The sequence below is a fragment of the Miniopterus natalensis genome, chromosome 2 (assembly GCF_054644295.1).
Source record: "Miniopterus natalensis isolate mMinNat1 chromosome 2, mMinNat1.hap1, whole genome shotgun sequence".
In the NCBI taxonomy this organism is placed as follows: Eukaryota; Metazoa; Chordata; class Mammalia; order Chiroptera; family Miniopteridae; genus Miniopterus; species Miniopterus natalensis.
Window position 1 is genome coordinate 184,170,098 of NC_142082.1, and position 27,659 is coordinate 184,197,756.

General features: G+C 52.9%; 1 protein-coding gene across 1 annotated transcript; it reads left to right on the forward strand.

Moving 5' to 3' along the window:
* SAMM50 (SAMM50 sorting and assembly machinery component) lies at nucleotides 1–25,553 on the forward strand. The gene is made up of 15 exons (XM_087814965.1): nucleotides 1–84; nucleotides 2,662–2,772; nucleotides 4,215–4,316; nucleotides 6,438–6,525; nucleotides 8,970–9,076; nucleotides 9,825–9,955; nucleotides 10,186–10,273; nucleotides 12,618–12,746; nucleotides 13,239–13,310; nucleotides 14,037–14,123; nucleotides 16,217–16,287; nucleotides 17,527–17,594; nucleotides 21,368–21,514; nucleotides 22,184–22,325; nucleotides 25,342–25,553. Exons 1-15 carry the CDS (start codon nucleotides 64–66, stop codon nucleotides 25,385–25,387), a joined length of 1,410 nt encoding a protein of 469 aa, XP_087671091.1. The 5' UTR covers nucleotides 1–63; the 3' UTR covers nucleotides 25,388–25,553.
* Nucleotides 25,554–27,659: the final 2,106 nt, after the last annotated feature.

The following is a 27,659-nucleotide window of genomic DNA, read 5'->3' on the forward strand; positions in this document are numbered from 1 at the left end:
TGCCCTCACCGGGCCTCGGTCGGACGCGGGCAGTTCTGCGAGGCGGCGGTCGGAGCGGGAGCCATGGGGACGGTGCACGCCCGGGTAAGAGGCCCAGCGGGCCGGGTGACCTCTGGGCCGGCGCCGCGGGGGGGCGCGCTCGCGGCTGCGCCCGGGGATCCCCTAGCTAGGGGCCTCCGAGTGGAGCGGGGCCGGGCGCGCCGCCTGCAGCGCCACCGCGCTGGGCCGCCGCGGGCCTGGGAGCGGGGCGCGCGTTCCCAGAGGAGGGGCGTGACTTGCCCAAGGTCACTCGGCGAGGCGGCGGCCCCGGAAGGCGTAGTCCCCGTGAGGCGTCGGAGCCCGAGCAGCACCTTTTTCTCTCGGTGACTTGGCTCCTCCGCCTCCTCACGGGTCACTCTCCAGCCTCCGGGTCGGTAGCCGCCGGAGCACCACGCGCCCTTTGAAGCCTCCCAGCCCAGACCCACTAGGGGTCCTTGTTCTCAGCGCCTCACTCCTTCCTTTTTTTTTTTAAATTTTATTTTTGTTAAAATATTACAGATGTCCCTTTTTCTCCCCAATGACCCGTCCCACGCCCTCCCCAGTCCCTCTCCCCACCGTTGTCCGTGTCCTTGAGTTGTGCATATATGCACATAAATTCTTTGGTTACTCTCTCCCCCTTCCCCCGCCCTCCCCCCTCCCTCTGACATTCGTCAGCCTCATGTATGCTTCCATGTCATTGAATCTATTCTGTTCACCAGATTATTAAGTTCTTTAGATTCCACGTATAAGCGAGATCATGTGATGTTTGTCTTTCTCTGCCTGGGTTATTTCACATAGCATAATATTCTCCAGGTCCGTCCATACTGTCCCAAAGGGTGCGAGGTCCTTCTTTACAGCTGCGTAGTATTCCACGGTCACTCCTTCCCTTTAAAGCGGAGGCAGGAACCCTGCCCGCTCCCCGGGCTGTCACCGCAATTAGAAGACGCGGTGCCTGTGGAGGCCTCACTCGGGGGCTCGGCCTGAGCTGACCGCTCGCCGGACGCGCCCCCTTGCCGCAGCCGAAACCGAGGGCCCAGGCCGGGGAATGGCTATTTCGTCCCAGGTCACACTGATAGCGCCTCAGGATGTTCCCCAGCCCTTACCGCAGCGCTCCGCCGCTGCGCGGGTGGTTTCAGCTGCCCGGCTCCGAAGGCTCCAGGCGTTTCCCGTTGAGAATTCAGCGCGGACCTCCCGGCCTGCTGTGGCCGACGGCACCTCACAGACCTTCCCTTCAACTGAAACATTGTTGCTCTTCGGGCGCATCCTGGGCTGCACTGTTGCATCCAGCTCCCTCCGCCTTCCGTCGCCCGCCCCGCAGTCGTCAGGAGCTGCCAGTGTCCCCCCCCCCCCCCCGCACCCCAGCCTGTCTGGCCCAGTGGTCAGAGCCCGGACCCGCCCACTGAAGGGTCCTGGGTTTGCTTCTGGCCCAGGGCATGCACCTTGGTTGCAGGCTCGACCCCTGCCCCCCCTCCACTCCCTGTTGGGGCGTGTGCGGGAGGCAACCCATCCATGTGTCTTTCTCCCTTCCACTCTGTCTGAAAAGCAATGGAAAAAGTATCCTCAGGTTAGGATTTTTTTTTTTTTTAAAGACTGTTTCCACCTCTTAGAACTCAGCTCAGGTCAGTTCCTACGTAGACCTTCTCTGTATCTCCCCTCACCTGGGTGCGCTGCTCACTTCCTTGACGTTTCCCCTCTGGTGCCCTGTTTTAGGCCCCTTTGCATTTTTGTCGTTTTAGATTCTTAGTTTCTAGATGTTGCAGTAGTAGGCACTGCCTCGTACTTGGCTGTGTGCATCCCTTGTAGCATCTTGAAGGAAGGAAGGAAGCCATCCTTCATTTATTATTCAAGGGACGTTTGCCAGTGGGCCCCTATGTGCCTGGCTCAGTTGTAGGTGCGAGGGTGCAGAAAAGAAGTCTCCACTTTTATTGAGCTCCTTTGGTACTAAAGTCGCTTCTCCTTTGATTAATGTGTTGACAAATGTTTTAATTTACTTTTTGACCCTTCTGTTCCACTAGCCAGTGTTCTGTGAACTCATTGATCAAGACTCATAGTAAGAAAGCTGTTTTCTGTCTAGTACCTTCATGCATATGCGAACCAAAAGTTACGTGAGACAATATTAGTATTTTCTGTTTGATTCTAGTCTGTATCACGTTAAAGATGCTGTTGTAACTCATTAAATTTATTTTATGTCCTATGCCTTCAGTTAGCACTGCTTTGCACAGTGCCTGGCACATGGTGTACAATAAAATTTGTTCGGGATGGAGGAGGGTGGGTGGGTGGAGGGGGAGAGAGTAATCAAAGAATTTATATGCATGTATGCACAACCCAAGGATTAGCCGTAATCCTCAGTTTACGACCCAGTCAGCATAGGTTCATGCCTCACCCTTTTAGTTCATTGAAAATTCATCTTTGTTTTATTTATTGAAAATACACTGGATACCCAGGATCTCACTACCAATATGAGACGTGTACATCAGCAGTGGCTTATGCCCTTGTCCCCCCCCACACTGCCCCTGCCTCCACTTACCTGAGGGAACCGCACGGTACCGAGTTTTCTAGAGCACCGTCTAGAGACAAAATTCTGAGATTCTGTTTTTTGTAAGTTATAAGTTCACTTATCCGTGGTTCCTCCCTCCCTGTCAGAGTTTGGAGCCTCTTCCAGCCAGTGGACCTGATTTTGGGGGATTGGGAGAAGAAGCTGAGTTTGTTGAAGTTGAACCTGAAGCTAAACAGGAAGTTCTTGAAAACAAAGATGTGAGTATTGTGTTGAAGGGCTTGATGCAGTTGCTACTGGGAGCACTCCCTTCTGTAAATCACAGGGCAAGGGAAAGGAATTGACCTGTCTTCCTGACTCCATCAAAGAAGAGTTTGTAGCCAGCTACATTTTAGGAAGACTGGTCACTTAGAAAAAGTTTCTGGTTTTAGAAAAATGGTGTTTCCTTGATTATTTATGTGAGAAGTTAAAACAAACACCTTTTGTAATTATGTCGTTAAAAAAGTATTTCAAAGGCTAACTCAAATTATGCTTAAAGCTTATAGTCTGTTCCTTGCTCCCAGAAAAAAAGGCCTTGGGTCTTGAATGAAACTTTTCCTAAACTTTGTTGCTTTTGAAATGAAACACAGCTGAGGAAATGAAATACAACTAATTTCATTAATCCTTAAGTTAAGATCTTCTTAACTGTTCCCATCACCTGGTGCTGTTCCCATCACCTATAAGTTGAGTCTCCCCGGTATGTCCTGTCATCTCGGCGTTACCTGTCTGTTACCCGGCACCATCCACTCCATGCCACACATTGTCTTTTCTCCCCCCTCCCCCCTTGAAATACATGCTCCCTTGAGGCAGGAATCGATGTTTGTTCACTGCTGTATCCTGTGTTTAGAATAACTCCCATCTCAGGTGATCAGTGCATTTTTCTTGAACAAATTAAATAAACACTTGCATGGTCACTGTGCTTAGTGGCTTTTATGAAAACAGAGGTGAGCAAGAAGCAGTTCCTAGCCCTGAAGGGTTTACTGTCCAGGGAGGAGACAGAGGTGAGAGGCCCTCTGAGTCAGCACTTACTGTGCTGTGTTGTCCACACAAGATCTCCAGCAAGATGCACATGGTGTGAAATCCGGCCACAGTCAATGTCACCCAGGGGCCAGCGCTCAGGGGCACATTGGGAGGGATATAGAGGGGACTCCTGGACCTTCTAGGTTTAGGACTGACATGGTCCCTGGTCATCCAGATGCAGACGACCTTGTTCACAGGAAGTGCAGATGTAGCAAAGGGTAAGCTCAGGTCACCAGTTATGTGAAACGGTGTGAAAGGTAAATGGAATGAAGTCTGAGATCTAAAAATGTGGTTCACTGCCCTGGCTGGTTTGGCTCAGTGCTTAGAGCACCGGCCCATGGACTGAAGGGTCCCAAGCTCGATTCTGGTCAAGGGCAGGTACCTCGGTTGTAGGCTCGATCCCGGCCCCAGTTGGGGTGCTTGGGGGATGCAGCCAGTCCATGTGCCTCTCATGTCAGTGTTTCTCTCTCCCCCCCTTCCACTCTGAAAAAGCAGTGGGAAAACATCCTCGGGTGAGGGTAAAAAAAGGGGACCATTGGGCCTGAAAGAAAATCCTCGACATTAACTTCAGACATTGTCTTTCGCCGTGACGCCTGGCCCCTCGCCCCGTGTCACTCAGCAGCCTGCCCTCTCGTCACATTAGGTGGTGGTGCAGCACGTTCACTTTGACGGACTCGGAAGGACTAAGGATGACATCATCATGTATGAAATCGGAGACGTTTTCAAAGCTAAAAACCTCATTGAGGCAAGTACTCTCTCTCTCCTTGGCATCTTTTCCATCCCCTCCCGAGGACCCTGTGGCTCTCAGGTCCTCTCACTGCTGCGTGCCCTGCCCCAGCCTCTGTACCGCTGACCTGGCTCCTACCCTGAACCCCCTCAGCTCCCCGGGCGCCTCCCACAAACCGACATGTTCGCATTCATCCTTGTCCCTGAGGGGGTTCTGTCATCTTTCCCAAGACCTGCCCACCCTGTGTTCTTACAGCCATCCCCGCACTGGAGGAGGGGCTGCTGTGCCGAGTACCGACTGCTCCCCAGCACCCTGCCTAGCTCCCCTGCACTCTGTCCTGCAGGGCCCTCCTGACCTGTGGAGTCGGGGGCACCCGGGTGTCACCCTCCTGCTGTCCCCTCGGGCCCTTGTTCTGTGTCTCTGCAGTCTCTTTCCTGGGTTGCATCATCTATCTTCTGGCCTCTGGGTTTCTTCGGTCCTTCTGACCTTGGAACCACATTTACGCGCTGGGCAGGGTCACCCACAGCTTCCTGGTGGCAGGGCCAGTGGCTCCTTTCAGTCCCCATTTTATTTGAACTTTCAGCAACATTTGACCATCCCCACTTTAAAAATTAGGTTTTTTTGAAAGATTAAAGTAATACAGAAGTCCAATTTTAAAAGCACTTTAAAGCAGTGTAATAGTGTGGCGGGTGTTGAAGCGGCATGCAGCTTCTTCCCTCCCTCCACGCCTGGCCCGCCCACCTTCAGAAGAAGTGGCGGAGGGCTTCCCACGCGCCCTTCCAGCAACGGTGCACACAGGTCGGAACACGCCGCGCCTGTGGACAGTCGTCCCATCTCCACGTTTCTCCTGCACCTCCCATGTTTGACATTATTAATTTCCATGATGATCTTTTCACATCAGCATGTGCCAGCTGCACAGTATCTCACTCTGTGCTTTCCCATCAGCTATTGTAAAGTTTTCTGGGTGAGCATTGAAACAAATGGAACATTTTGTCCTTACAAACAAGGCTGTAGCAGGTGTCCTTGTGTGTGGGTGACAGTGTGTCTGCAGGACACTTGCCCGCAGCTGGGATTCCTGTCAGTGCATGTGCTCTAGCGTTGACGCATGGGCCAGCTTGCCCTCCACAGGGATCAGCCCGCACCCGGCCAGCAGTCTTTGAGAGAGCCTCTTTCTCAACTTTGGGTGTTACCACACTTGACAAATTCCTGCCAACCTGTTAGGCGAAAAAGACTTCATTGTTTCAGTTTGCACTTTTAAATTATGAATGAGATTAAGCTCCTTTTCCATGTCTGTTGGCCACTCCTTTCTCTTCTGTGAATTACCTGTTGGTGCCTTTGTTTTCATTGGGTTGTTGGGTTTGTGTTAATAAGCTTCTTGCATGTTGAAAAATGATAACTGTCACGTCAAATACGCCTCTTGTCTCTGTCGTCTTGGGAACATGTTCACATCCCCCTTCCTCAGCATTTCCTTTCCCTTGGTTTCCATGAACCCACACTCTCCTGGGCCGAGTCCCACTTTTTATCATTCATTTGAGGCCCCGGTCAACTTCCTTCCCTGTGACCACCCTTAAGTGTTGGTTTCCCCAAGGACCAGTCTCCTGGATGATCTCATCCACACTCCTGGTTTCAACTCCAGCCCCCGTGTAAACTCTGCTGCTATATAGCGTCCTTCCCCTGCTTCCTGAGTCCCCTCCTGCCCTTACCCTTCCGCTCCCCCGTCCCTCCAGCAGGAGGGCTCCTGGCATCAGAGACAACGGCTCTTGACGTTGAAGAGGAGAGGAAGCAGAACAGTGGTTAGAAAACTCAAACTACTTAAAAACGCAGGCGCGCACACCTGAAAGTTTCTTCCACCAGAAACGTTGCGTAGCTGGTGGTGATTCCTCCCAGGGAAACCCGCCGGGTCCTGTGCATTTTAATTCGGGTTTTTGTTTCTAGAGAAGGGATTATACTCTGCTCTCTGCTCCCTGAATAGGACTTCTGTTGCCCCCAGTGATTCGTCCCTTCTCTCATGTCTGGTCTCAGGGGCACTGTCTTCTCAGATGACCAGCAAGCACCAGACATTAAACCGCCAGCCTGGACACAGGGCCACCGTTCATGTCTCTGTACCTTAGTGAAATCCGTACTCTTTTTCTCTCGTAGGTGATGCGGAAATCTCACGAAGCCCGTGAAAAACTGCTTCGTCTGGGAATATTCAGACATGTGGATGTCTTGATCGATACGTGTCAAGGTACATGTTGTGGGTAATGTCTCCACGATGTCCCCTCCCACCCATCCTTCAGGATCACAGAAGCTGAGTGCGAGGCCAGGCGTGGGTAGCCCTGGAAGTTTATCACTACAGGCCTGGTAGTTAGCAGTCTTGGGAGGAACTAGATTTGTGTCAGGCTGAGAGAGGATAGACGAGCTTTGAAGATGTTCTCTGAACCCCTGGACAGTACCAGGGACCTGAGAAGGATCCCAGAGGAGGGAGCCAAGCATCACTTGGAATCGGCCAGCCTGGCAGGTGTCCAGAAGGGCTCCTGCAGACTCCGTGTAAAGTGTTCTTTGAAAAGAGGAGGGCTTTATGGATCAGTTCAGTTTTTGTTTTTGTTCCTTTGCTTGTTTGCTGTGGCAGATGGTCTGGGGCTGGTGTCACAGCTCTGCTTCTTGAGGTTCCCCTGGGGCTGGTGTGGTTTTCCCATGGTGTCTTGTCTCTGCATCATCCCCAGTGTCCCCTGGTCCCTGTGATGGCTGAGCACCATCCCAGCATTCTCATCTCTCATTCTAGCGTCAGGAAGGAGGGAAGGGGGTGGAAAGGCTCACCTTCCCTTGGGCATTGTCCCGGTGCTGTGCACAGCACTCCCCTCTGATCCCACCAGCCAGCACCTAGTGCAGGGAGCCTGGGAAGTAAAGTCTGAGTGGCCACTTACCCATCTAGGAGTTGAGGATTCACTTATGACTAGGACAGTGGTTCTCACAGTGTGTCCCCAGCCAGCAGCATTGCTCTCTCAGAGCGGGAGGTGCTTGGCAGAAATGCATATTTGATCGAGGTAGAAACTTTGGGGGTGTGGCCAGCAGTCTGGCATAACGAGCCCTCCAGGTGACTGCCATGCAGCTGGAGTCGGAGCCGCGCTGGCTTAACGGGGAGAGAAATGCAGGGGGATGGCCTGCTCCCTGCCCTCTCAGTGATTGTCGTGTCCATGCTCAGCTCTGCACAAGCATTTGTGTGCATAACCCACGTGCACCCTCACAGAAACCTGGTCAAGGGTCACTATTCTTTTAGGAAAAATAATTTTCAGCTAAGGAAACAGGCCAAGAGTGGTTGAGTAACGTGCCCCAGATGAATAAGTGAGTGATGGAAGTGGCCCCAGCCACCAGTCTGAGTGCTGCTCATGGTGGCAAGTCTTGTTGGTGGCCTTTAGCTTCAGCGTTCCCGTCTGTTGTAAATGTGATGTGTGCGTGGTCAGCTGGCCCACCTCTGCCAGCTTTCACCCTGGCCACACGCTGGACTTAGTGGGAACTTTTAACTGGATAGTGTAGGGCAGTGAGACCACTCTGTGTGGTTCTGTAATGCTGGGTGCCTCCCAAAAAATACACGAGCAAGCGTGGACCCTCATGCAAACTGCACTGTGGTTAATAGCAACGTCTCACTGTTGGCTCAGTTGTAAATGATCCACGCTCACGCAGGACGTTAATAATGGTGACCCTGTGTGCGGAGGTAGGGAGGGGTGTATGGAAGCTGAGCTTTGTATTCAATTTTTCAGTGAACCTAAAATCACTTTAAACAACAATATCTATTAATTAAAAAAAGAAAGAGCCCAGCCAGGCGTGGCTCAGCAGTTGAGCATCAACCTAGGATCCAGGAGATCGGGGTTCAATTCCCCGTCAGGGCAAATGCCTGGGTTGCTGGCTCGATCCCCAGCAGGGGGCTTGCAGGAGGCAGCCGGTCAGTGACTCTTTCATCATTGATGTTTCTATCTCTCTCCCCCTCTCTCTCTCTCTGAAATCAATAAAGATATAAAAAAAAAGAAAAAAGAAAAAAAGAGAAAGGAATGGTGCCAACACTGCACCCAGACAACTGAGTCAGTGTTTGGGAGCTAGTGCCTGGGGGTTGGTAAGTTGACAGTTCCCAGGTATGTCTCCTTTCCAGCCACAGTCAGGACCAGCCTCTTCCTTTCTGTGACAGGCCCACTGTCCCCGCAGAGCTCAGCCCTGTTCCCTGCACCCCAGCGCCCTTGGTGGGTAATGAGGCAGGTGCACCGAATTCAGACACTGATCGCCCCTGGCACCAGGCCCCGGCTGGAGGAGGGACGGGAGCAGTCACCTCTTGCGTTTGTCCATCTCCTGCTCTCTCTCAGGGCTCCTGGAGCCCTTCTTGTCACACAAATGTCAGTTGAGTTGAGGCCCCAGATAGCTTCAGGGCCCTTCCTGGTAGGGGAACGGAAGCAGACAGCGTCTGCTTGACAGATAGCGCTGCCGTCGCTCCCGCCTTGTAGCCACGGCTGCCTTCCGAGACCGGCCACCGCGGAAGGGAGCAGGCGCTTTGCTTCGGGCTCCCGAACCTTAAGTGGAGGCTGTGACTTCCAGAGGAGGTTGTGAAGCAAAGCGAGCCTTCGGATTGCTCGTTAGCTGTGGGACCTAAAGTGAAACCACATGTTCTGTCATCTTACTGTTGAGTGTCTTTCACTTCCCTAGGTGATGACGCTCTTCCAAACGGGTTAGACGTGACCTTCGAAGTGACGGAGCTGCGGCGGCTGACTGGCAGCTACAACACCACGGTTGGGAACAACGAAGGCAGCATGGTACGGGCCCCTCCCCGTGTGCGCTCCCTTATGGCTCTTATTTATTTTTTTATTTAAAATATGTCTTTATTGGTTCGAGAGAGAGGAAGGGAGAGGGAGAGAGGGAGAGATAGAAACATCAATGATGAGTGTCATTGATCAGCTGCCTCCTGCACGCCCCCTGCTGGGGATCGAGCCCGCAACCTGGGCATGTGCCCTGACCGTTAATCAAACTATGATCTCCTGGATCCTAGGTTGATGCTCAACCTCTGAGCCACGCCGGCCAGGCCAGTTACGGGCTTTTAAAAACACTCCTCTTCTAAACCTGATGGCAGTTTCTAGACCCTCCCACACACCTAAATCTCCGTCTGTAAGATGGTTCTTGCTTTCTCATTAGTCTTCCTGGATTTGGTCACAGTATGTCTGGATGGTCTGAAAACAATATTAACATCGGTGGTGAATTAGGAATGGTTTGGAGAATGTTCATAATAAGTTTCTTGTTCAGATTCCCCTAAACTCCAAACCCACAGGGTTGGTTTCCCCGAGCCCCAGAGTGGAGTTAGCAGGTTTGGCCGCCCCTCGAATTAGCAGAGTGCGTAGGGCACGCACGTGCAGGTTTTACAAAGTAAAAGTGGTTACAGGTGATCACTGCCAGACCCCAGGTCTGTAGTCTACGTTTCTGTCCTGTTTTTAGGAGGGTCCCGTAGCCTCGTCTTTCTTAAAGTTATCAGTCCTTCAGCTTAACCCCACTGTCTCTCCTCCCTCCTAGGTACTTGGCCTCAAGCTCCCCAATCTGCTTGGCCGTGCAGAAAAGGTGACCTTTCAGTTTTCCTACGGCACAAAAGAGACTTCCTATGGCCTGTCCTTCTTCAAGCCACAGCCCGGACACTTCGAGAGAAAGTAGGAAGCCCTTGCGTACGGTGCCCTGGTTTAGAGTTGGAGTTAGAGTAGCTGCTTACTTGTGGACAGAGACAGTGCAGAGTGAGCTGCCCCTCCTGCAGCACCCCCACACGCTGGGGCTTTCCTCGAGAAGACCAACCCCAGATATGTATTTTTAAGTCGGTTGCTTTAAGTGTGCACCGGTTGTAGTCACTGTTCACCTTTTTAAGCTCTGTTCCATTGTCTCCTAGTTTCTCTGTAAACTTATATAAAGTTACTGGACAGTTCCCTTGGAGCTCACTTCGCGAGACAGACAGAGGAGTGTCAGCCGAGTACAGCGTGAGTAGCTTTCCCGTCTCCCCCTCTGCACCCAGTGAGAACAAAGCGCCTGCTTACTCAATTCCCAGAGACGGCCGGGGGGCAGGGGGCGGGAGAGCAGGGACCAGGCAGTGGTCTGATGCCAGGGGAGGCGGTGGGTGGGCAGGCATGGACACTCTCTGTACTTCGCCCTCCTGGCCGGGTGCCTGTTCAGTGGCCCGACTGCAGTGTGGGGGGGGGCAGAGTGGCTAATGTCCGCGGTGGTGGCTCCTCCGACTTGGTCAGATTCCTCCTGTGCTCCTGACTTCCTGTGATGCCACCTGTTTGTCTTCCCTCCTGTGCTGAGGTTGGTAACCTCTGGCGGCCAGCAGAGTCACTTGGGTTACAGCTTAATTGGTGGTTTGCACTCAGGCTTCCTCCCAGCAGGGTCTGACCAGATGCAGCAAGTGGAACTGCATTCATTCGGCCACTTTTTGGCTTGACGCTGAACCCTGCTCTTTTCCCACCTTTCTACACATGTTCCTATCCCTCCCCTGTTCCAGGCTTAGTTAATCAAAGCAGTTTCCCCAGTGTGGTCCTCAGACCAACAGCATTGGCCCCGCCCGTGAGCTGGTCGGACTTGCAAACCCCTGGGCTGCTTGTCCTGCTGAACCAGCATCTTGGGGAACGGGCCCAGGACACGGTTTTAGTCCCCACCCCCACTATTCTAGTCTGAGAACCCCTGGGCTTGAGTGGCACCTGGGGGCCCTGGAGACACATCAGTCACTCATGCCCCCACCCTGCAGACCCAGGTCAGGGAAGCTCTCGGGTAGCCCAGGTGGACCCAGCTCAGGGTGGATGTGAGCGTTTGCAGTTCTGCATGTGGCCGCCTGTCCTGGGGTGAAGGGAGTGGCTCTCAGACACCTTTCTGCCCTGTGCTAGGGGTACAGATGGGGCAGTGGATGCGGCCCCCCAACCGCCATCCTCCCACGGGTCTCCAGTGGCTGCCAGCAGTGTGGCAGGTTTCTCTTCTCCTATTTCCCCTTTTTTTTTAAATTTACCTTTATTGTTGAAAGTATTACAGATGTCCCCTTTTTTCTTCCATTGTCTAAGCCTTTCTTTTTTTACATATATATTTTTTTGATTTTAGAGAGAGGAAGGGGGGAGAGAGAAAGAAACGTCAGTGACGAGAGTCATTGATCAGCTGCTTCTTGCACATCCCCTACTGGGACCTGGGCGTGTGCCCTGATTGGGAATTGAACCGTGACCTCCTGGGTCATAGTTCAGCGCTTACACTGAGCCTCCCCAGCTGGACTAAGCCTTTCTTAAAGAGCAGGTTCTTAGGAGAGTAGAAAGGCCCCAGGTAGGTCCGTGGTGGAGGGAAGAGAGAGTGAGGCTGAGAGACGAGCCCCTGGAGGGAAGGGCCATGTCCTACTTACTGTCCTCGGTGCCAGCATGAACCAGGGGCTCACTGTGCCCATAAAACAGTGCCATCAGGCTCTGCCTCGTCCCCCTGACTGTGAATCCAGACATGAGATGTGTCTGCTCTGAGTCTGTGTTTCTCTGTGAAGAGCTGCCTGAGAAGGAGGGAGCTCTGTCCACTCTGCCCCTTCTGCAGGCGTCTGGGAAAGATCCAAGTCTCTGGCCCTGAGTGTAGAAAAGGCAGGTGGACAGGCTGCCCTCCTGTCGTCTGCTCCCCCAGCGCCTGGTGTGGGGCCTTGTGGGGGTTTGATAGGAAGTGTGTTAAGGTGGTTCCCCAAGTTCTCACCTGGAAAGCACATGGGGCTCTGGGCCTGAAGTTCTCTTGAAGGCCCAAGGGCTCCAGATGATGCTCAGTGTGGGGCTCACGCTGGGGTGGGTGTGGAGTACCTGGCTTCCTTGTAAGAGTTTTGTCGTCATTGTCCTTCTGAGGCCACCAAAGAGCACCTGAGCTAGAGATTGGAGACTGGCAGTCCCACCTGCCTGGACTCAGAGCTCACATGACTCAGGCCTCTGGCTGCAGGAAGGGAGCTCTTGACGCCAGTGTAACCTCGGGGCTGATGGGGGCACCTGGGTCGCAGCCTGGCTCAGACGGGGCTGGGAAGACCGGGTAGGTCAGAGCCAGATTGTCTCCGGGATGGAAAGGACACCTGTCAGTTACGCAGCCGCTTCCCCCTTTCAGACCCGCGGCCGTCCCCTCCCCGGCGCGGTGCGTCCCCGGCCAGCAGCGCTTCCTTTGATCAGTTTTCCCCTCACCTGTCCTCGCCTCTCCCTCCCTCCTGCTCACCATTAAAAACAAGGATGTTCCGTATTTCACTAGTTAACAATTAAAGGATGGCTCCTTCTGAGGCCTGGTTCGGGCGCCGTCCGTCATCCTCACAAAAGGTGACGCTCCGTGTGCTTGCAGTTCCCCATATGGAAGACCAGCCACACGGTCAAGTGGGAAGGCGTGTGGCGAGAGCTGGGCTGCCTCGCCAGGACCGCGTCCTTTGCCGTCCGACAAGAGAGTGGCCACTCCCTGAAGTCATCCCTCTCGGTATGGGCGTCTGTGCGAATGACGTTTGGATGCTCGGCTGCAGTGTGTTGTGCGCTGGGAAATAGCTTTTGCCAACACGGCGGATTGACAAGGGTCTCAGATTGGGCGGCAAAGACGGTGTGTCTTGGTCACTGTGAATTTATGGACACCACCTAGTGTTATATTTTTTTTTAAATAACGGTGGTGGTAATGGGAAAAGGTGTGTAAGAGCCGACTGGGTTTTAGTTGAAAGTTGCTGAGGTGACCTTGGTCAGGGTGTTGAGCTCCTTAGAGAATGGACCCAGTGACAGGGTCCTAACCTGCCCCTGAGGAGCGAGAGTTGTTTTGTGTCCCAGTTCCCTCGTGTGTAACTCGGGGATGACAACCCTCCCTCCCTCGGGTGTTCGTAAAGATAAGTGACGTTCCGTGTGCTTGCAGCTGTGAAGTGCTCAGCAAGTGCTATTACTTTTAGACCTGTTTGAAATGAAAACACCTGGTGTACATTTCTTGCAGCACGCCATGGTCATCGACTCTCGGAACTCCTCCATCTTGCCCAGGAGAGGGGCCTTGCTGAAAGTGAACCAGGTAGTATCTTTCCTTGTGCCTCCTGCCATCAGGACCCTGGGGGTAGAGCCTCGTTTTCAATATCTACCGTTTCCTTTAATTGTGAAAGGTGTTCCAGGACCGCCTGCCAGGGCATCCGTCCACTCTCAGGGTCCAGCCTTCCGCCTTCACCCAGAGTGAGCGCAACCCCTGGCCTCTCCTGTGCCACTTAATGGGCCAGGGGACGGTTATGCTTTGCTGTGCACGGTTTCCCACGAAAGAGCTCACGGTGGGGCTCCTAACCCTTGGCCTGCAGTGGCCAGGCCGTGATGCTGGGACAGAGGGGGCCGGGCTGCGTGAGCGCTGCAGCTCTGTGCCGATCTCAGGGTCGGGAGCAGCTGGGAGTCAGCTGCTGTGTGAAGTGTGCCAGGTCTCGAAAGAGAAAGACTGGCTGACGTTTTCTCAGACACCGATTCGGCCAAACAAGCCACATCTGCTGCTGCCTCTGTGATAAGATGGTCACGTTGCCAGCACCTGGTTCTCACGTGGGACTAACACTCCCTAGTTGCTGGGTGTGTGTGATGATCCTGTGTCCGTCAGGCCCCCGGTACGACCTGGAACAGGCTGGACACAGCCTCTGGGAGAGAGAAGTGGTCTGTCGCTTCTCTAAAGATGCAGAGCAGCAGAAGTAAATGGCCGTGGCGGTGAAGTGGTTTAGTAGCCTGTGTGGTAGGTCGGCGCCTCTTGACCCATGGCTTCTCCCCCCAGGAGCTGGCCGGCTACACCGGAGGGGACGTGAGCTTCATAAAAGAGGACTTTGAGCTTCAATTGAATAAGCAGCTTATGTTTGACTCGGTGAGTGTCTGGCCAGAATTTTGTCACCTGCATGTTTACCCTTGTGTTTGGCGCTTGGGTCCTGCGTCCGGAGCACCAAAGGCTTGCTTTTCAGATGCCCCAGACTGAAGGTTCTCTGGGACAGTGCGACTGTTCTCTTAAAAAGGGGTCTATGACCACCACTCACACCCTGTCACAGAACCGTAGGAGCATGCCCTCCTCACTTGTCACCTGGGTCAGGAACGGTGGCTGGAGGAATGCCACCCCCTCCCTCACATCCCATCCAGAGAAAGGCAGAGCCTTTGCCTTGGTTGGCGGGGTGTACAGGGCTCTGGGAACTTCCAGGCGTGTTTCTTTTTCATCTTTCATCCACCTGGACTGAGTTTCTCCCGATTTACTCGGGTGAGGCGAAGTGGCGGGATTCCGAGCGCGGCGAGCTGCTCCACAGAGCGGGCCAGCAGGTGGCGGTGGGCACAGACGGATGTGGGTGGGTGAAGTGGAGCACTCGGGGTCTCCTTGTGTTCTGTGTGCTTAGTGGCCGCGGAGGAGGTGTTGGTGGGCGGAGGACAGGACCAAGCTGGAATCACCATCAGGACGAGTGGGGTGAGCAGGTCGGGAAACGGGGGCACAGCCAGGCAGTCTCCAGTGCCTGTCAGAGGTTAGAGTCAGATTTAAAAGATGCCATCAGCATATGGCATGTGTCCCGTGTCCCCTGCCACAAGCAGCCATGCTGAGGGAGCTGAGAGGGGGCATCAACCAGGCCTGGGGGGTTGCCAGGTGAGAGACACAGGTGAGGGAAGTGCAGGCAGGTGAGTTAGAGATGGGCCACGAATTTCAGCTGGGTGAGGACCTGGAGGGGGGAGTGAGGACCAGGAGGGGGGAGTGAGGACCAGGAGGAAGGGTAGGTTCACCTGCCCTGCTGGTGTAGAAGAATTAGGAGTTGGTGCTAGAGGAGTGATGGTCACCAAGGTCAGCGGGACGTGGGGAGGCTGGGACTACTCCGGGCGTGTGACGCTTTCTAGTTATCGCCTGTTAGGCCTGCTCTTGGGCCCATGGGGAAGGTTGGGCAGGGAGGACAGGAGAGCCAGGAGCTCTGACTCCTCCGACCTGCAGGGCCATCTCACTGGACACATGGGCCCATGGGCCCCACCAGGTGACCTGCTCCTGTCCCCTTCTGTTCCATCCAAAGCATCATGAGGCGGGTAAGGGGCGCGCTCCACGAGTACTCGGGGCTCTGGCCCTGGCTTCTCTGTGGCATCTGCCACAACCAGGCTCAGAGTAGCTGTGTCCTAGATGCTATTGAAGTAGCCAAGTTTATCAGAACAGACTGCTCAGCGTGGCCTCTCTGCCCACCCCCCTCCCAGTATTCCTGTCTCATCCCTCCCACGAAACTTCTAAAAGTGCGCAGCTTCAGAGGACAGGAATTTGCAAGTCAGAGAGAGGACACAAGACGAGCAGAAAACAAAGTGTGCTCAGGAAATGGGGGTCCAGGGCCGTGAAGACACTGGGTGAGACGAGCTCAGAGAGCTCGTGGGGGTTACGGCGTTGGTGGTGGGCTTTGTGCACTACATGGGTGTGAAGGTTGGATTCCAGTTCTAAGGTTGGGTCATGCCCCTGGCCTCTGAGAGGGGGCGCTGTCTCTGAGGGCTGGGCTGGGAGCTGGGTGTCTCTGCATTTCTTAATTGTAGGAGCATTAGCTGTGCCTTCTTTCCCCTGGGCACCGAGTGCCCGTAATACTCCATCATTCTGAGGCCAGGCCAGAACGGCCGGGGCTGATGCAGTCCCTCGTCGGCCAGTCTCCTTCCCAGTCAGGCAGGGCTCTCCCTCTGTGTCGGAGTGGAAGCCGGGCCCTGCTTGGATTTGGGCTTGTTTCTTGCTTGTGTTTGGCGTGTCTTTGTCTGAAATTTGGATTCGCAGGTTTTTAAAGTATCCACAAAACACCTAGAGCCGGTTCTTCAGCTGCACAAGCCTGATGTCCTATGGTCTGTGCGCCCCCCAGGCTCTGCAGCCACAGGCACCCAGCAGGCGGCCAGGGACCAGATCTCCGTGTATGTGCTTCCGTCTGCTCATGCTCATGGCAGTGAGAAAATGGTGGTTTGTTTATATTTCAATAGGTTTTCTCAACGTCTCTCTGGGGAGGAATGCTGGTCCCCATTGGTGACAAACCCTCGAGTATTGCTGACAGGTGAGTCACAGTGAATGGATGGTGGATCATTGCAGGTGTTTTCCTTTGGCTCTTTTTGGTTGGTTTCTTGTGAGGTATTTTAGAGGAGTTTATATAGAAATGCAGATATTTCAAATTTCAGTTTTTATATTTAAGTGAATTTCAAAATGCCCAGCATACCTCATACTTAATTTTTTTACCTCTTCGGGGGAGGGAGTTAACTTTATTATATTAAAGAATTCGTATTCTCTTTTGAGTACGAAAGAATACAGTTTATACACATTGCAGAAGTATAAAAGTAGAGAAACATTTATGGAAGTAAACAGTCATGCTCAATGGTGAGCGGAGTTGACATTTGGGACAACTTCCTTTCTGTTTTTTATGGACATGTGTTTACACATGTTAGTTTATATGTACATCTGTGTTAAATTGTTGATATATTGTATTTTGTGTACAGATTTGTGTTCTCCCTGCTGTTTAAAAGGTTTTTAAGAAACCGTAGAGTGAAGCATTCCCCAAGTCACAAGGAATTTTTCATAAGCAGCATTTTAATGCTTTTTTATTTGCACATAAATGGCACTGAAGAACGTGATTATGTGAACAGTTGTTCATTTTGTTTCTGGGAAGAGATTCCTAAATGTGGAGCTCGTCTCAGAAGCACGGGAACATTGTCAGGCTCGTGAGGAAGAGGCTTGAGGGAGCCTGCGCTTTGGGCCCTGACAGCAGGCTGCTCCGCCAGCAGGGTGTGCAGTGTCCTTGCTGCTTGGAAGGACGGATGCTTGCTCTGCAGGGCAAGATGCTCCTCTGGCCTGCATGGGCTGAAATGGGGTTGGAGCCTAACCTGGTTCAGCTAAATGAACGGCTGTTTGGAAGTATAAATTTAAAAAATTTTTAAACTCTGGGACCTAACAGTCGCCTCCATGAATATAATTTACTGAAGCACATTTAGAAGTGTCCAGAGATTTATGGGCAGGGATGTCCACTGTAGCATTGTTGATCATAGTAAAAATTCTAAAACTGCCAGCAGGGACATTATTAAATTCCAGCACTGCCACCATTGTGCAGAAGGTATGCAAGCGTGAAAATGAATGAGGTTAGATTTTTAGGCAGTTCCCCGCCGCTGTGCGTCTTCCCGCAGCTGAAATGTTTCTCTCCCTGACCCCGGCACCCAGCGGGAGGTCATGTGCGTGCTTCCTGCACTGTCCTCATGTCGCAGGACTTCCTCGCTGCCTGTCCTCTGACCTCTGCATTCTGTTGTAGGTTTTACCTCGGGGGACCCACAAGTGTGCGAGGCTTCAGCATGCACAGTGTCGGGCCGCAGAGCGAAGGTCTGTGTTCCCCTTTGAGAGGACGTGTTTGTTTAAATCACCACAATAATGCCACCACTCGGAGTTAGCACTTAGCACAGCATCTGCCACACAGCAGGCCTGGAAAGATCCTTGTTAAGGAAATTGTAGAAAAAATATATCCAGGCGAAAAATACAGGACAGCGACCTGTGAGCCCATTTCCTGGTGATGACACGTGTGAGCTTGTCGTATGTTTGTTTGTGTTCACGCTGTTATGTAACCAGTTTCTCCACCAGTAACAACACGTGAAGGTGATTTTTATAGGAATAAGTCCTTCATCATTTTAAATGGCTATCTCATACTATAATTTAAAAAATTAGTGGACGTTATTTTTGAGAGCATTTTTAGGTTTATAGGAAAACTGAGTAGGAAATGCAGCGTCGCGTGTGGCCTCCCGTAGCGTCCTCTGTTGCTCACTCCTCACAATTGCTCAGCAGGTGCTGACACATTGCTACTAACTACGTCCAGGGCTGCACTGGCCGCGGCTCCCATTGCAGTGTCCAAAACAAGTTTCTGCACGCAGAAGTCCGCGTGCCCCCCTCCCTCCCCCCCCCTCCCCCAGCCCTGGCAGCTGCTGACCTCTCTCTGTCTCTGTAGTGTTGCCTTTTCCAGAAAGTCACATGGTTGGAACCGTACAGGGCGTGGCCTTTGCGGACTGGCCTCTTCGACTAAGCGACATGCATTTAATGGTCCTTCCAGTCCCTTATAGCGTGATTGCTCAGGTGCATTTATCACCAAATAATACCTCGTATAATAATACAATAAGTAATTTTCCGGCATACCAGTTTGTCTATCCATTCACCTGCTGAAGGACATCTTGGCCAGTGTCAGGACATCCAGTTTTTTGGCGATTAGGAGTAAAGCTGATAAAATTTCCAAGTGTAGGTTTTTGTTTGGACGTAAGGTTTCAGTGCATTTGGATAAACACCAAGGAGCACACTTGCTGAGTCACAGAGTCTGGCACACTGACCGTCTTCCACAGTGACTGCCCCGCTTTGCATTCCCACCAGCAGCGAGTCAGAGATAAAAACTGTATCATTTCAGTATTACTTTGTATTAGTTTCGGTTGTACAGCGTAGTGGTTAGACAGTCATATAATTCCTGAAGTGACCCCCTGATATTTCCAGCACCCACCTGGCACCATCCACAGTTATTACAGTATTAGTGTAACGGTTGAGTATTTTGTCTGATTGTTGTACCAGCATCTTTTTTAACCAAGTTCCAAGTTTTAGACACTTACACTGTTTCACAATCACAGGGGGAAAAAAGTCTGTCGGTGAATAATTGAACCGCGTCTCTGTGCTGGTCTATGACTTTATTGCATGGTGTTGTGGATGTGGAGTCGCCAGGTGAAGGGCCCTGAATGTTTGGAGGCCTGTGTTGCTAAGAGTCGTGTCAGGGACAGTTCCTGGCCCCTGGAGCCTCTCCAGCACTTGACACTGTGTCCGATGTCTCTCCACATGTCAAAAGCCTCAAAATCATCACTTTAGTGGGTGCTTTTATTCCATTTTAAAATATTCTACCCTGATTTTTCTGTCCTTTAATATCTTTGTTGCTTCAATTTTATATTTTTATAAATAATGATTGCCCCATGCATAAATTTTTATACAAAATATAGATTTTCCCCCACTTGTTTTTAGAGTGCTTTATCAGTGAGTCATTTTTTTAGAAAAGCAACATCATTTATGAGTTTTATTTTAATTATAAGCAAGTATTATATAGCGGTTCTGTGACCATGTAGGAATCTTGCACTTGCCTGAAAATTATGCGCAACGAGATTCCACTTAACTAGCTATCAAATCGCCCTTTGGAAAGATTCTTTGGGCAAGAATGTGAATTGTCATAACTTTTCATGAAAGCAATTTGACAGTACAGGGTGTCCCAAAAAATGTGCCTACACTTTAACAGCAGTTTTGAAAATGAAATGTATTTTGATAAACACTGCCTTTATAATTATTGAAAGTGTGTGTATACATTTTGGGGGGACACCCTATACATATCAAGAGTCTAAAATACATATGTGCAGGGACTTCTAATAATGGCCCCCACCTGACAACTGGGCACCCAAATGCCCGTCAGCGATAGAATGAGTCAGTAAAGAGTGTTGTCGGCACGTGTGGAATATTACACAGCAGTGAAGGTAAGCACAGCTCCGCCCCTGGCTGTGTGACGGCAGGGACGAGCCTGACCCTGAGGGTGCACAGTGTGTGACTCCATGTGTGTGAGGTGGGAGTCGGGCCACCCTGCTCCTCGCAGCGACGACAGAGCAGCGCTTGCGCTCGGCATCGCAGTGGGTGGTGATGGGAGCTTGGCCCTCGAGGCCGCACGTGCCTGTTTCTCGACCTGGGTGCTCATTTCACGGTGTTTGTGTGTGGAAACTACTGAGCTGTACACTCAGGATATCTGTACATTTTTACATGTATGTGTATGTACAGGAAACTCATCGCAGGTCAGTGTCCGCTGTCGAGAAATTAGACAGCAGTGTAACAGTAGGGGAGGAACAGGTGATCGTCAGGGTGCACACATGTCAGCATCCAGGCGCCAGCACCGCGCTCACAGGAGTAAGGTGGGAGAAGGGAGGGCTGCTTACATCATATTCAAGTGTGAAAAAGGCAGGACTGAAAGCCCTGCCACCACGCCCCTCTCTGTATTATATGCGTGTGTGTGTGTGTGTGTGTGTGTGTATAATGTGGCTCACATTTTATTTTCTTATTTTTAATTATTCACTATAATTCACTGGATAAAAGACAGCAGCGTGTTAGCTGGTTATTTCCAAATGGTAGAAATGAAAGATTTTTTTTATTTTTCTACCTCCCTGCATTTATCAGATTTTCTACAATGAGTCTGTTACTTTTATGATTAGATAAAACGAGATGGGCAGTTGCTGGGAAACAGAAACAGGGTCGGCCTCGTGCAGTTTGTCCGGCCTGTTTCCTTAATACCTCATTGTGAAAAGGGACCTGGGAGACTGTGGCGCCTTTAAGTAAATAAATTCATGCCAAGAGCTTCATCTTGGAGCTAGCCTGGCCAGTCTTTCCTTTTCATGGTTTGTCATTTTGTAGCAAAGGTACTAAGTTTACAAATAATGTTTTGCAACCAAGTGTAGACATTGTAGGGTTTGTGGGGTTTTGTTGCTTGGATGCTACAGCTGCTTGCAGTTGAAGTGGGACGGGCCAGGGCGTTATCAGAATTAAGCAGGTGTGTGCTCTCAGTGGGCAGTCGCAGCCCCGTGGTCAGGAACCTTGAAAACGAGCCTCTTCTCCCCGTGGCGCTGAGCTGGGTGCTGCTTCCTTACACGGTGGGCGGGAGACACTGCCCGCAGGTGAACACGCGGACAGCCACCCCCAGAAGGCGCAGCCACGTTCTGCGTTGCTCTCTACTGAGGCCTTGGAGTTTCTGCACAATGACGCTTTTCATTCACCGGGTGGGGGCGATGGTGTCAGTATTTAGGGGAAAATGATTTCCACGAGGCCGCCTGCTTTATTTCAGGCGCTTCGCAGATATGATACATTTCTGATTTCATTCTTTCCTAAGTGGCATTAGCGTCTTTTCCGGCTAAGGCAGAGTGTAAAGTAAACCGGGAGGAAGTGAGCTCGTCTGCGGCTAGACCAGCAGCCTAGGGCTCTGGAGGAGCAGCCGAGCCTGAGCGCTCTGGGACGTGCACACAGCACACGCCTGCACGTGAGGATCGTGAGCGCCAGTGCACCTTTACATTTGTGTGACCTTGTTTTGTTCTGCGCCCCTGCCCGACTAGGAGACTACCTGGGCGGAGAGGCGTACTGGGCCGGCGGCCTGCACCTGTACACCCCGCTGCCCTTCCGGCCGGGCCAGGGCGGCTTCGGGGAGCTTTTCAGAACGCACTTCTTCCTCAACGCGGGCAACCTCTGCAACCTCAACTACGGTAAGACCGGGGCTGTTCCGAATCGCTGTGGGGCAGTTGACTAGGTTCAAAAGCACAGCACCTGTAGGCATCTGCCTTTTTAGATCACGTAGTCTACTTAAAAAATGCCCACAACACCTGATACTGCCCAGAGTAAAGCTGTTGGTTGAATGAAAGGAACACACATGAAAATCGTCATTGAATGCAGTCTTGCAAAGACAGACCTATCCATTTGCTCAGCAGACGTGCCTTGAGCACCTTCTCTGCCGGTCATGAAGGCCATGATCGGGTCTTGTTCTCAAGGAGCTCAGGGCTCAGGAGACCCACAGCGGACGTATTCAGCCAGGGGGATGTGCAGAGGTGTCTGGAACCCTGCCCAGAACACAGTACCTCACGCTGACGTTTGGAGTACGGTGTCCCCAGGTGGTCAGGAGGGGGTGCGCCATTCTGGGCAAAGGGACGAATGTGCTGGGCCCAGAGAATTGAGGAGGCTCGACTTCTGGGGCTGTGAGAAGTATGTTCCCACACCCACTCGGTCTTGGTCCTAATCCTACTTCACTCCTTTCTCTCGAATATCTCAGCCTGGTTTGGAATGTTGCCAGAGGGCATGGAGCCAGTGAGAGCCAGCCCCAAGGGCAGTGCTGAAAGGACAGGACCACACCGTAGGTCACACCACCTTTCTCTTTCCAGGGGAGGGCCCCAAGGCTCACATTCGCAAGCTGGCCGAATGCATCCGCTGGTCCTATGGCGCGGGGATTGTCCTCAGACTGGGCAACATCGCGCGGCTGGAGCTTAACTACTGTGTCCCCATGGGTGTGCAGTTGGGCGACAGGTAGGTACTGGGAGTTTGCCGCAGTCACATCACACTTTCTCATAATTTTACTTCGTCTCAGACACATGAATCATCTCATTGGTGGCCTTTGAGATTCAAAATTTTAGGAGAAATTGAAGAGATAGCAAAAGATTGAACATGCAAGTATTTCCATCCAGTGGGGTTTTCTCTGTCTAGTTTGGAGGAAAATATTTGATGTGTCCGTGTTCCCCCAGCTCACACTTTGCTCTTGTTGCCAAGTAGCAGGAGCTCCTCCGGGTCTGGCTGCAGGAGTTGACAGGCCTTATCGATCCTGCTTGCTGGACACGGCATGGTGTTGGCAGTGGGGATCTTTGCAGGCCAGGGACGCAGAGGCTGGAGGGGCAGAGCTTTGCTCCGGCCGAGAACGCCCTCTCCAGTCCTCTCTTGGCAGTGGAGGACCCTGCCGCCTTGGCCTTTCTCCACCAGTCAGCTTACTGAGTTTGCTAGGTATTACCTGAATGAATATAGTAGAGGGGCCATTGGCAGTTACAGAAATTAATTCCATTTCTTATGTTACCGTGGTCATCCGTTCAGCAGACTCTGCCTCCTTCACTCTCCTGGGAAGGCTGGTGAGGCTGTGTCGCTGCTGTGGCTCCCATGCTGTTAGGGCCCTTCCCTCAGGGCCTTCAGACAGCAGCCGTTCTGGTCTTAACTCACCTCCACGCCTGGCCTGTGCTCCACGCAGCACGCAGGCTGTGAGGGTCCAGTAGCACAGCGGAGCGTGTGTCCTGGAGGCCAGCTCAGCCACTCTGACCCAGAGTGAGTGACTTAACCCAGAGAACGTGTGCGAGCGATAGTGGCTGGCCTGGCAGGTGGGGGACTGAGTGAGTTAGCGCACAAGAAGCACTCAGAGCTGGGGGGGGGGCTGTCAGTAACAGTTGTTTTCCACGTTGGTGTTACTTCTGGTGCAGGCCCCCGGCCAGCGTTTCACCAAGGAAACAGCTCCTGTAGGAGACGTCCCCCTCCCCCTGCGCATGGTCCCTGTGGCACCATCTGCTGGCTGTGCCATGTCCTGATTTCAGAGAGCGAAATACGAAAATGGACGCTTTTCTAGAGCAGAGTTTGTGTCTTGGATAACTTTTTGGCAAAGAATCCCCCAACCTTTGCAATCCTGGGTAAATGAAGCTGGCTTTGCATGTTGCTCTCTGAAAGCCTGTTCTCAGCACAGGTGTACCCATGGTCTCCTGGGCCTGACAGCCAGGTGCTGATTGAGTTTTCTCAGGGAGCAGCAGAGGTGCAGGCCAGTGATGTCAGACGTGGGTGACACAGCCTTCAGAGTCCCCACTTCTCAAACCGCATTGTGCCTCTGAGCCCCCTGGGATGTTGGCACAGGCAGATAGTGACACCTTGGTCTGGGGTGGCCTGGACCCTGCATTGCTGACTGGCCCCCAGGGAGGCTGAGGCTGTGGCCCTGCCACGCTCGGTGGTCGGAGGGTCTGGTGACGCCGTGTCTCTCTGAGCAGACAGTTTCAGGGAGGAAGGCAGCCTCTGGTGTTTATCGGATGCTTGCCTGTGTGCGACGCCCGACGGAGCACTGTATTCGTTGTGTGTGTGAGTCTCAGCTGCTCTGTGCAGCAGAGGAGGAGCCCAAGGCTCGCAGTGTAGCCTCAGGTCATCGGCAGGGCCGCCCAGCGGGGCTGGGGCTTCGCCCCTCCTCTGCCCCCAGTGTGACCACGGGAAGCCCGCCGCCGCCTCCACGCTTCCCAGAGCGAGCGCGAGAGCGCCTTGCTGCCCGTGGCCACGCCGGACTGCGCGCCTCGGCCCTCGGCTGTGGGGGGGTAAAGGCCGTCTCTCTTCTTGCCGACCTCCTTGCTGACCTTGCTAGAGCTTCTTGTCCAAACTGAGTCAGCACTAACTCCCTGTCTCAGAAAATACACGGGCTGTTTCCATGACAAGTGATTGGTGTGTATTAACTGTGTTTAATGTTAGTCCCAACTCTGCAAGGAAGTACGTTATAAATGTTTTTATTGCAAAGAAAACCAGGAGTGCATGTGAGTTTAGCTGTAGTCTTGTCGTTGTCATTGTCCTGAGGGTCAACCTCCGGGAACTGCCTGCCGCACGGCCCTGGCTGGCCGGAGAGAGCAGTGGACCCGGGGCGTGGCCACCAGCCCGGCCCTGTGACTTAGGGCTTCCTGTCCTTGAGGCTGGAAGGTGGGGAGCAGCACCCCCCTAGGCTGCGGGCACTGTGGCTGCATTGTTGTTGAGGCCACTGGGTGTCACTGTGCTCCAGGGAGTCAGCGCCAGTGCTGTGGGGAGCCCGACCCTTTCTCACGTAATTTTACAAAAAATGCCCAGATTCACCCTTTCAACTTTGCCTCTCTCCAGGTTAAATCTGGAAAATATGTTTTAGAGACGAATTTCATTGTGGTTTCTTCTGGGAGGAAGGAGCCTGCTGTGTGCACTGTTTAAGGACCAGAGCGAGCAGCAGCTGTGTCTGAGATGGGGCGGCTGCAGCCGATGCCGATGTGCAGCGTCCCCTGTGCCGGGCGGCCTGGGGCCCTCGAGTGCCGAGTTCCCCCCCCACTCAGCGTGTGCTGTCAAAATTGGAACTTTGTGGTGTTTGAGTGGTGGTGTCAGAATTTAGTCTTCATTTCTGAAATTTGGCAACTAGCAGGCTGGGGAGTTATATGTGCAAATCATAGGTTCCTGAGTTCATGCCGGCATCTCTAGTTAGGATTTCAGACCTTTACAGGAACGGAAACAGTTTTGAAACGTTTGCTAAATTTTATGCGGGAGGTGATTGTGGCACTGTCGTCTCTGAGATCTAGCAGCGTTGTCACTGGTGTGTGGCTGAGCATGGTCTCCGGAAACTGGTGATGAGTGAGGCAGGCAGGCTGGGGGAATGGTGCCCAGTTAGGGACGGAGGGAAGTGAGAAGGATTCATCTCTGCCGGGAGGGAGGGTGTGAGCACCTCTGAGAAGTGCAGGTTTGTGAAGTTGAGAGCGGTGGGGTGAGCAGAGCCACCACAGTATTGATTTTCTGCCCTTTTTTTAAGGATATGTGATGGTGTCCAGTTTGGAGCTGGGATCAGGTTCCTGTAGCTGCCGCAGAGTGTCCTCCAGTCCCCCTGGGAGAAGCTCTGGGACCTGGGCAGCAGCAAGCTGCTCAGCGCCACACACGCTCTCTCCGCAGAGACACACTCGAGCGATTCTCTGGCAGCAGCCCCTGTGGGAATCCACGTCAATAAATTTTCAAGACAAACACTCAGATGCACGGTCGATATGGTTTGCTTTCCCAACCATTGCCACATGCTGGCTCCTCCTGGGGACCCGGGATGGGGCACAAGACAGTGGAGGCACCGTGTTCTTCCACTTGCACCCACCCAGGCAGAGTCCCAGCAGTCTCCCAGTTCCTTTCCTCCCCAGATGCGACGAGTCTGTTCAGTTCCCGTGTGTCAGCGTCAAGTGGTGTCCCAAGGGAAGCCAGTGCTCGTAGACGTGTGCACTGGCCTGACAGTCACTGTACCGCCCGTAGGAGTCATTGCAATGTGGGTGGCATGGAAGGGAGACTCGTGCATGACGTTAGGGACACTGAAGCCAAGAGTGAAAGCGTGTTCTCTGGAGAGTATTGGCTGCATTAGACTAGCTGGTGTCCCTGGTTCCTGTGCTGCTCTCACAAAGTACTGCAGACATGGTGACTTAAGACTACGCAGAGCAGTCATCTCGCTGTCTGTGGGTCAGAAGTCCAAGTGGGTCTCCCTGGGCTGGAACCAGGGTGTCATGGGGCTAGCTCCTCCTGAAGGCTGTAGGGAGACTATTCCCTGGCCTCGTCCAGCTCCTGGAGGCGCCCACCTTCCCGGGCTGATGGCGGCATCCTGTGTTCTCAAAGCTGGCGTGTGGCATCTTCCAGTCTCCCTTAGGTTCTGCCTCCTTTTATGATCCCTGTGATTATATTGGGCCCACCCGATTGATAATCTGGCCACACTCCCTATTTCAAGGGCGTCTGATTGGCCACCTCAGTTCTGTCTGCAGCCTACGCTCCTCATGTTCTGTGATATCTTCATGGGTTCCAGAAGTGAGCATGTGGACATCTCTGGGGGCCACTGTTCTGTCTAACACACCTGGTATATCTCAAAGGAATATTTTTGGGATACACTTAGTCACATGTGGGAAAAGTTCTTTTTAAGTTAAACTTCTTTGAAATCCTAGGAAAAAATGGTGCCATGTGAAGCTGCCCAGGGTAGCAGGTGACACCCTCGGCCTTGGCCAGATGCCTCACTGTTGGTTTCTCTCCCTCTCTGAGCTGGGGCTGTGTTCCCATCACGTGGTCCTCCCCTGACCTTTGGTCGAGTCTTTGCCAAATGAGCTCGGGGTTTCAGGGGCAGCTTGAGTCCAGGGAGCCGCATGGTCCGGGGTCAGGCTCACAGGCCCCCGAGGGCTGTCTCACCCTCCCTGTCTGCAAGAGCTACGGGGAATTTGCAGAGAATATGTAGGAAGAAACTGTTACCTCAATAATTGGGAACATGGGAAACTACACTCCCTCCCCGAATAGTTGTATTGTTCAGTTTTACATTTATGACCCTGGCACGTTCAGACTAAATTAGAGCAAGTCCGTATGATACAGAGCCTCAGGCACACGGCCTTTGAGAGCCACCTGCTGCGTCAGCAGAGATCCCGTTCTCGCAAAGGAGTCGTCTGTGAAAGGTACGTGGTTAATCCAACAGGGCCGGTCACCTGGGTTGCTGCTGGGGCCCCTTAACTGAGGCGCACTGGGGCCAGCTGTCTCCCAGGGGACAGGCGTGTGTCACCCACACACGGGCTTCACAGGCCAGGCCGCTCCTCCTCGAGGTGAAGCGGGATCAGAACCCTGTTCATGCTCGGGTGGGAGGAGGTGGGCAGATGAGTGGAGCCTGAGCACTTCACACGGCACCTCCCGGCAAAGGCCCTGAACCAGGCAGCTCCTGTGGGACGTGAGTCCTCATGGCTGCCACTGTAGAGCCTCAGATGTGACAGGAAGACAGGAGAAGCGTAAGAAATCCCTCCACAAGGAGCCTGCTGCCTCAGCGAGTCTGCATCTTAATTTTACTCCACTTTTCTCCAACTCCCTGAGCACTGGGGACTGGAACCGGCTGACGTTTGTGAAATTAGCCTTTTGCTCTGCTCTGCAGTGAGCGGGCCACAAAGCTGGCGTCCTGGCTCCCATGGAGATGCTGGCGCTCCCGGGGCTGGGTCAGGCACCTTCCATTCCAGCGCGAACTCACTCAGGTGAACCGGTTTTCACGGTGCTTGGGAAAACCCGCCGTGATGCACCATGCCGCCCTTCACCGTGAACTTGTGGTCCCTGTGCACGCACTGCGTGGCCTCACACGCTGGC

Bases quoted from the DNA above. Each gene is read 5' to 3' on its own strand.
- SAMM50 (XM_087814965.1), top strand. From the start codon at position 64: ATGGGGACGGTGCACGCCCGG. The intron at 85-2,661 runs GTAAGAGGCCCA...CCTCCCTGTCAG, and splicing joins TGGGGACGGTGCACGCCCGG to AGTTTGGAGCCTCTTCCAGC. The intron at 12,747-13,238 runs GTATGGGCGTCT...CATTTCTTGCAG, and splicing joins CCCTGAAGTCATCCCTCTCG to CACGCCATGGTCATCGACTC.